The sequence below is a fragment of the Henckelia pumila genome, chromosome 1, assembly GCF_033568475.1.
Source record: "Henckelia pumila isolate YLH828 chromosome 1, ASM3356847v2, whole genome shotgun sequence".
In the NCBI taxonomy this organism is placed as follows: domain Eukaryota; kingdom Viridiplantae; phylum Streptophyta; class Magnoliopsida; order Lamiales; family Gesneriaceae; genus Henckelia; species Henckelia pumila.
In genome coordinates, this window is record NC_133120.1 from 137,897,437 (window position 1) to 137,906,931 (window position 9,495).

At 40.4% G+C, this 9,495-nt stretch overlaps 1 protein-coding gene across 1 annotated transcript; it reads right to left on the reverse strand.

Moving 5' to 3' along the window:
- Positions 1-358: 358 nt before the first annotated feature.
- LOC140874068 (uncharacterized) lies at positions 359-2,293 on the reverse strand. Its single transcript, XM_073277345.1, has 4 exons — positions 2,120-2,293; positions 1,179-1,318; positions 892-1,070; positions 359-699 (listed from the first exon to the last, which is right to left on the reverse strand). Exons 1-4 carry the CDS (start codon positions 2,291-2,293, stop codon positions 359-361), a joined length of 834 nt encoding a protein of 277 aa, XP_073133446.1.
- Between the last annotated feature and the right edge of the window lie 7,202 nt (positions 2,294-9,495).

Below are 9,495 nucleotides of genomic sequence, written 5' to 3' on the forward strand. Positions count from 1 at the left end.
CGGTTGAATTTCACCGATCGAGCAAGGCCTGGATTTTCCAAAACAGAGAAGTTGAATTTTTGTGCCCACTCGATCGGTTGAGTTTAACCGATCGAGCGAGTCCAAGTGGTTCTCAAATCCAAGAATTGGGATTTTCTTGCTCGCTCGATGGGTAGGATTTAACCGATCGAGCGAGGTGCCCTTTTAAAAAAAAAAATTTTAGTCTTGGTTTGAGGATTCTTTTTGTGTATGATTAATTGCTAATTAATCATTAATTGCCCTGAGATGAGATTAGCAACCCGAGGTCCTCACACGTTCTCAACACAATGTGATCCAAATCCCATCAACATCTCCGAGATCTAAGAATCTGAATGGCTATCTAAGAGTCTGTTTCAATCCAAAGGGGAAAAAAGCTAAGGTCAGAACAGAGAAGGAAACCCTTCCAAACCGCCCAAATTTCTGCACGGACATTGGTCCCCACACCATTGAACTCACTAAAGAATGCCAAAACCCGACCAAAATAATCCCGAAAAACCCCTCCCACAGAAGACTCACCTGGGTTACCTCTAGAGCTCCCATCAACATTTAGCTTGAAGCACCCAGGTGGAGGCCTCAACCAACAGACAATTGCAGTCTTCAGGGTCCATTGAAGGCCAACTGAGATGTCCATCTTCCTCATAGCCTTCATAGCCCCCAGCCAGAGACGGGTCTTGATAGTGGCTGCAGAATGAGCAAGTCTCAAGTAAGACAAAACCTGGTTCTTGACCGTCTCCGTAGAGGAGGGTAAGTGACGGGGCTTAGCATCATTGCGTGCAGTCCAAAGGAACCAAAGCATGACAAAAGAAAGAAATTACCTTACATTATCCCCAAGACACCACTCGCAACCCCTCTTCAAAGAACTGAGAAACAAACAGAAATTCTCAGTGATAGGGATGCGAACTCTAAAGATAGCCCCAAAGAAATTCCACACAGAACGGGCAATGGGACCATCAATGAAAATGTGCGTGAACGTCTCTGACATCTCAAAGCACTGGCATTTGGAAGCAAGCATGAATCCACACTGCTGAAGCACCTCATCCACAGGAAACCACCTATGCCAAAATCTCCACAGAAAGAAAGACATGGTGGGCCTCATCCAACGCCCCCAACAAGGGGTCAAAATTTCCGAAACCAATCCTCTTGGACGGACCTGCTCCTACGCAGATCTCACAGAAAACACACCATCGGAGTTGTGGATCCAAGCCCTATCAGGCTCATCAACCAAAACTGGGATCTGCATGATCTCCTCCGCCATCGAGGGAGCAACAACAGCATAGAGGATATCAAAGTCCCAGGATCCCTACATAAGAAAACTGGAAATACACACCCTCCTGTCCTCTCTAACCTCGCACCTGCTCGACAGAGGGGTATCTCCCACCCAAGTGTCATCCAAAAATGAGACCTCCCCATAACCAATTCTCCACTGGATATAGGCCTTAGCACAAGTCCGGACCTGAAGCATATGACGCCAGGTGGGAGAAATGGCACCACTAGAGGGGGCAAAAATCGGGCTCACAGTCAGACAATATTTCCTTGGAAGAAATATCGCCCAGAGAGAGGAGCCCTGCCTGAATCTAAATCAAAGATTCAAGGAGAAACTATCGACAATATCTTTGAGCCTACGAAATCCAAGGCCCTTCTTTCACCGGAAGGCAAGCGCGAGACCACCTAGCCTAGTGCGACTTCTTTTCCAAGGGATGAGAACCCCAAAGAATGGCATTAAAAATAAGCTCCAATATCTCCAAGACAGCCAAGGGAGGCTGGATCAACTGATAGAGATAGATTGGGATCGATTGGAGCACACTACTGATCAGGGTCATCCTACTCCCAGGGCAAGGGAGAGTCTCTCAACCTTCCAACTTTTTTCGGAACGAATGCAAGAGGGGCTCAAACAATGAGTACTTTCAGTTCCCACGGAAAAGCGGAGCTCCAAGGTTTCTCAAATCCAGCTGCCCTTCCACAAACCCAGTGATGCGAAGTAAACGGGAGTGGCGACAAGCTGACCAACCCGGAGGAAAAATCATGGCACTCTTGGTCACATTCACCAATTGACCCGATCTGTTCTCATAATAAGCCAAGAAATATTTGAGGCACTGCATACCTTGAGAGCTCCTATTGGCAAAAATGATGACATCATCAGCATAGGCCAGATGGAAGATAGACAGATCACAAAAGGGTCACCATGTCTCAACCCCCTCAAAGAACCAAAGAAGCCAGCGGGGTTACCATTCACATTGACAGAGAACTTGCAAAAAGAGATGCAATCCCTCACCATCCTCATGACCTGCTCAAAAAAACCAAAACGTCTGAGGGCCTCCAAAAGAAACTACCATTGGACTCTGTCATAGGCCTTCGCCATGTCCAATTTCAAAATAACATTGCCACCATTGGCAAGGAGATTAAGGATGTGAGTGAGTTCATGGGAGAGAAGGGTATTATCTGAAATCATCCATCCCGACACGAAGCCACTTCTATTCAGAGAAATAAGTCTCCCGACCACAGCCCTCAGTTGAGAATACAACAACTTTGAAATGATCTTATTTGTAACATTACACAAGCTAATGGTACGGAAGTCCGTCCAAGCTTGCGCACCCTCGACTTTGGGAATCAATGTGATCGTGGTGGGAAGCCCTGGGGAAAAGGAGAGCCATGAAAAAATTCAAGGACCGCGTTCATGACATACTACTGCACAAACTCCCAGCAGCTCTGAAACAAAGACCGAGGAATACCCATCAGGGCCCGCCATAGTATCCCAAGGGGTGGAAAAAATAATCGAGCGAGCCTCCTCCATGTTCTGGCTCCGATCTCGCTCGTTTCTTGGTTATCTCGGGGCCAAAGATCCGGATCATCTCCTCCACTAAATCAAGGAAAGTTTTTAAATTATTTTTAAACCACAATTTAAGGTATATCTATTTTGATAATAAATAATGTGTGTTGATGAGTTTAATGCATGATTTTAAAGGTTTGAGAAGCATAAAAACATGATGTTTATGATATCGTGATATGTAAGTCGTTCTTGAGAAATTCTTGATAAATGATGTGTTTTGATGGATTCTCATGGTGTAGAGTTGGGAAAAGACTGTTTTTTAAGGTGTGTGTTTCATTTTGAAGTGTTGAGTTTGTTTAGGTTAAAGCTTTGAAACGTTGCATGTGCTGAGTTGTTTCGGATTAGCGACACTCGTTTCAATTTTGTAGATTAAGCCTAGTGTAGTAATCCAGATAATATAAAGCCAATTGTATTTGAAATATGACTCATATATCTTAAACTTTCATGTTTCAAGTTTTTTTCAAATCGGTTTGGAAGTTTGGCCAAAATTGCCCCGAAGTGCATCAATTGTTTTGAATTTCCAGCACTGACCCATATTGGGATAATGAGCATAAAGTTTTACTGAAAAATCCAATTAAGGTGAGGTTTACGGAATTTAAAATTCCAGATCAATGACTACAATTTTCATGTTTACCACTTTTCCAAATTCCGAATGCAAAATAGAGTTTGGGCGCCTGCAAGATAATACTCTAGAACAGATCTCGCTCGAGCGCGAGATCTTGCGCTCGAGCGAGAATGGTTATGTCCCTAACAATTTTTCATTCATGTTTTTAAGTCCTAATTCATGTTTATGTTGTTTAAAGGTGTTTTAATTGTATTTAAGAGTTCCAATACAAAAATTTTCAAGTTTTAAGGTCAAAAACGAAAAGAATGACTCACGTGGATCTATTATGCAAAGTTGCATGTACATGTCTATATTCATTCATGAAAGCTATGTTCAATGAGCAAGTATGATTTTTAATCATCTATGTCATGCATGAAGTTATCGAGTAAGTTTTTTAGATCACTACATAAAAGTTTATGAATATGAAATCATGATGTTCTGATGAATGTTTTATGGCATACAAGTCATGCAAATATGGAATGTTATGATGAAATGATAATGATATGACACGAAAAACGAATGATATGTTGATGCATGAAATTAATTTTGATGTCTTATGTGTCTTTGTGGTGGCAATACGGAACGGTACTCCGGTTTGGGCTCCGGAGGGGCCCTCCCAAATACGGTTCAATGTACGGGTTAGGTACTTCGGGATGAGCTCCGAAGGAGCCTCAAAAAATGAATGAACGAGTGTTACGTGCGTAATGCCATATGATTTTGATCAACAAGGATAGATGAATGTGCCCATTATGACGGTTTCCATAATTTTGCATAATTCGTCACCAAATGATAAGTTTATGTTATGTTATGTTAAGTTTAAATTTTATTAGAAATATCATGATTTTTACTGAATACACTAGCTGAGTCTTTAGACTCACTATACTTGAATGGTGCAGGTAATGAGGATGACATTTATACATATGTCGAAGAGTTCAATGCCGGGCATGAAGAAGAGCAAGGAGTCGGACCGACGGGCGATGCATGAGTGTGCTATGTGTTGAGTGATTTGAAATTTTATAATGTATTTTTAAATGTTGAAAACAAGTTTTATAATTTTTAAGGTTTGAATTTGGTTGTAACCTTTGGTATTATGTCAAGATGATTATGTATGCTTGTGTGAAAAGATCAAAAAGAAATTTTTTTATCACATCTGCTTAACTTGAAGTCATGTTAGTTGAGTAGTGTTCTCATAGGTTTGAGGGCTTTATATTTTGGTATCAGAGAACTTCGCTCTTGGTTTTCTTGAAACACTCATGCATGCTTGCCATGACTCCAACTCTCCGTCTTCATGTCTGTAAGTTATGAGTTTTATGTGATTATGTGTATGATAATGCGATGAGATATATGTATCCATGTTATATGTTAAGTATATTCACGTTTTGAATCGTGACTGAGCGGTGTGGAAAATATTGGACTTTAAGACTATGGAATCACGTAGGGGAAACATCACCAACACAAACGCCAATGGCTCTAACAACAACCATAGTGATTGCGGGCCGGATAGTGAGAATAATCAAAACAACCAGTTTTTGGAGGGATTAACGGATTTGCTTCAAGATCAAAGCCGTGTTCAGGGAGCTCAGATCCAACAATTGCTTCAAGTCCAGACGGATAATGCTGGAAATAACCATCCTTCAGCTAATCAGAACCCTATCTACAAGAGGTTCTTAGAGTTGGGACCACCTGAGTTCAAAGGAGAGATTGATCCTTTGATAGCGAAACAATGGTTCAAAGCTATGGAGACTGCTTTTTAATTCATGTAGATCATGAATGCAGATAGATTGAGATGTTCTACCTGTATGTTACATGATGATGCTCGTGTTAGGTGGAATGGAGCCAAAGAAGCATTGAACCTAACCACCCTTACTTGGAATGAATTCAAGGATGTGTTCTATGACAAGTATTTCACAGTGAGAACCCAAAACAGGTTGGCCAGAGAGTTTTTGGAGCTCCGCCAAGGAAACATGTTGATTGTGGAGTATGTGAAGAAGTTTGAAAGGAGAAGATACTTTGTACCAATGATTTCTTGTGATCCTGCTGAAGAGTTGAAACAATTTATGGAGGGGTTGAATTCCTCCATCAGAAAGGATGTTAGACTAAGTGGAGCGGGCACTTACAAGGATGAGGTGGATCACGCCATCCGAAAAGGACATAAATGACATTATTAGATAGTCACAAGAAAAAATGTCCATTTATCAAGGTCAAGACCAGCAAGGAAGTTCTAGTAGAAAGAATCCATATCAAGCCACACCCCAACACCGACCATACCAACAGAAGCAGCCTCGACCTCAAGGGCAGAAACAATTGGCTCTAGCTCCACCAAAATCGGAAAGTGCAACAAAACCTTGTCAAAAATGTGGAAAACTTCACTCAGGTCAATGCATGGTAGGAACTGGAGTATGTTTCCTTTGCAAAAATCCAATGCACTATCGAAAATATTTCCCTTAATCCAAAGAACCGGTAAGAGGATGAGTTTTTACAATGGCACATGATCAAGTGGATCCGAATACAGCCATCGTTACAGGTATGATTAATGTTTCCAGTAATCCCGCTCATGTATTAATTGATACTGGAGCTACACACTCATTCATATCTGTTGATTTTGTTAATAAATTGGGTTTGGAGCCGGATAAGTCAATTTAAGCATCGGGTTGATGAATTGTATTATTTATTCTTGGAACATGATCTAATTTTCTTCCCAAGATGACATGCTAAACAAAATTTATCTTTGTTAAAATATATTTTTGGCAGACCATGGACCGTCGCATGCTTGCTCAGACATGCAATATCCTTAAAGTTCAGGTGGTTTAGTCGCTTATGCCAGAGCCAATTAATCTGTTGTTTTGAAGACATAGAATACTGGCTACGATGTTTGGTCCAACAAATTACTTTACATGTGTTTCCACATTTGTTCCCTATTAGAATTAAATCACCAGAGGATGATTTCACCAGATAACTATTTTTAATGAGCTCGACTTAGTACCCTTATCATAAAGTCGACTAATGCTTATTAAGTTGTACTTTAAATGATCAGCATGCAAAACATATTCCATAATAGTGTTATCATGGATAATCATACCCTTACACATGTTTCTACCTATGGAGTTGTCCTAAAAGGGATTTTTGGTCCTGAGAAGTGGTTCAGCTTGGTAAGCAGTTGTGCATTTCCAGTCATGTGTCTGTAACAACCAATATCAAGGAACAAAATTGATGATTTTAGATCTTCTTCTCCTTTTTGTACCTGCAACCAAAAAATTAAATTATATGGTCCCCGCGTCTATGTAGCGACCCTACCCGGATCCGTTACTAATTCGAAACTAAATAAGCTTGCATTTATCTTAATTAAAGCATAAATAAATTCTATAATTGGAAATGTAAATAATCTAAATACATAAATAGTTGACAGAATACAGCCAAACCAAAAACCTAAAATTAAACATTGTATAATTCAACCAAATCAAACAGTGTATCAAATCCGAACAACTAAAGGAAACTCACTGGAACCCTAAACCTTGGTCTCTGCCCTGCCGTGAACCTCCGGCGTTGCCCAATCTGAGACCGGACCAGTCGAACATGGTGTCCAAAAAATACAGAAATACTGGACATGAGCGACTTCACTCAATACGAAAGCAATGATAAATAAACAAATATGATATAAGAAATGATTTAAATCCCAGTAAAAACTCAGTCTGCTCAGGGGCGCCAATGGAATATATAGTACTGTCTGGAGAGCGACTCCATGGGTTACATCCACATACATACCCTATCACCGTACCCTCAGTCTCCGTCGTCGCGACGTCTCCTGGTGATAGACAAAGAAATATGGGGTTGATCCTCCCCTCACATGACCCACCTCTAACTATATGCAATCTAGAGTAATCATGCATGTGTTATAACAGTAAAATAGTAAAACATGGCACATATAATGCAACATATACGTGTATATATCATACTGGCTATCTCGATCAGTACTTATGTACATCAATCTCAGCAATAAGAGCAACCTAGCAAATTCTGGTTTCTAGTCCAAGACTATAATAATATCGTCACTGTATCACTAATAGTTCTTTAAAATCTATAACAAGACTATTAGATACTCCCTAAATGTAAGAGTGGGTGCCCAGTGAGCCAACTGTGTGGCTATGGGCTTTGTTGACTCTTTGTATAAACAATCTTTTGTTTAATATTATTTACACTTTTATGGCAATGACTTTATATTACTTCATATTGTTATATTGTGATATACTATTGTTGTTTTGATAAAGACCTTGAATATACTATAGTGTATGTAAGATGTGGTAGAACATGGAGATGTCTATCATGAAATACATCTTATAGTCACTGTATATTCTAAAACCGTTCCTAGTCGATTGAGCCGTCCGATAATAAGGATAAGGATCGCTCGAGTTTGAGACTAGCATTTGCGATGCGGAGTACCACGTTTCATTGGTAGGGAACATGGAGATGTTCGAAGCATGCAAATGGATATTCATAGGATGAATAATCGAACTACCCTATCCGGACTTTCCAAGTGGTTATCACTTATCGAGTGGATAAAGTCCGCGGTTTTGGTTGTACACCATTAGTCCTTACGACTTGAAACATCATGGAGACTCTATATGCTAGTGCTGTGCTTTGACTCGTTTACCGACTCTATGGGGGTCATCAGGTGTCGAGATTGGGTATAGTTACGACACATATAGGAGTCAATGCATTGTTGTCAAGGATTCACCACATACTTGCGAGTGTGGATATCCTATGCGATCTGAGGAGATATTAGTGTGACAAATCTCTGGCCAGAGTACTTGATGTGATTTAAGAAATGGTTTCTTAGTAGCACATGCGATGTCACTAATTTGATCTTCAAGATGCATTGCATAGTTATCGAATCTTGAGCGACTCTCGATATACCAATGGTTGTTGATTCGATCGGGATATATGGATGAAGGGACCGTACTGTACGTTAACCAAAATCTACTGGTTCTTGTAGGCACTATCAGTGATACCTAGGGAATCATGGGGCGATGTTGCTAGGCGCTTTACCATGATTCGTTGGGCAAGTCGGAAAGTGTTGTTCCGAGTCACAAGGAGTTGTGAGCCCACGGCTAGCTGTATCCCTGAACCATTGAGGGTCACACAGTGTAATGGAGTTTTAATCCCCGTTGAGATAGTTAAATTTAAAGAGTTAAATTTAATGAACTAAGGAGTTGGACTTCTTAAATAAGAGTAAGGGAGTAGGATTTCCTAAAATGACATAGGGATGGACATTTTTGGAAACCACTGAATTCGGATTCAGGAAAATTTATTTTGACTTTAAAACGTGCAGAAATGGTTTCTGTGCACATTGGTGAAATCGTTTCATCAATCGGAGTCACGATGAATTTTATATTAATTTCTGAACGAGTGGGCTTTGCTTGTCGGGCCCCAGCTTATGACTAATGGGCCCTAAGGTGTTAGTGGCCTGCATTATAAATAAGTTATTTCAGTACAGAAATTACACACAACAGGTCATTATTTTGAGAGCAATTTTCGAAAACCCTACCCTCTCTCTCAAACATATTTCGGCCGCCCCCCTTCACTCTGCCCGAGAAATTCCGGTCTGTGATTTTGAATTGCAGTCAGGAATAACGAATCAAATTCGTGTATTCTCTTCGCAGAAAACTTCTGATAGATTTTCTAGTGCAATCTATCAGAGGGATTAAACCTCTGTTCGTGGACCTGATTGAAGGCGTTCATCGGTTCCAGGGAGAGACAACAAGAGCAGAATTGTTCTGTTGGTGTCCATTAATCTCGTTGCGAGATTTGAGGTAAAATTTATTTAATTGTTATTTAAATTTTACACACACGTAATTCAATCGATGAACGGTTGATACCCATACCATGGAAACGTTCCATGAAAAATTTTTAAACTTCCGCTGCACCGGGTATCAATCGTAATTGGTCTGGGAACTCGCCAGTTTTCCAACAGTGGTATCAGAGCCAGGTTGCTCAGATCAATCGATTGAATAATCAATTGTACAAAATTTTTGAGTCTCGGTTTATGAAA

Bases quoted from the DNA above. Each gene is read 5' to 3' on its own strand.
- LOC140874068 (XM_073277345.1), bottom strand. From the start codon at position 2,293: ATGGTGAGGGATTGCATCTCTTTTTGCAAGTTCTCTGTCAATGTGAAT. The intron at 1,071-1,178 runs GTAGGAGCAGGT...ATTTTGGCATAG, and splicing joins GTGTTTTCTGTGAGATCTGC to GTGGTTTCCTGTGGATGAGG. The intron at 700-891 runs GTTTGTTTCTCA...CTCATTCTGCAG, and splicing joins CCCTATCACTGAGAATTTCT to CCACTATCAAGACCCGTCTC.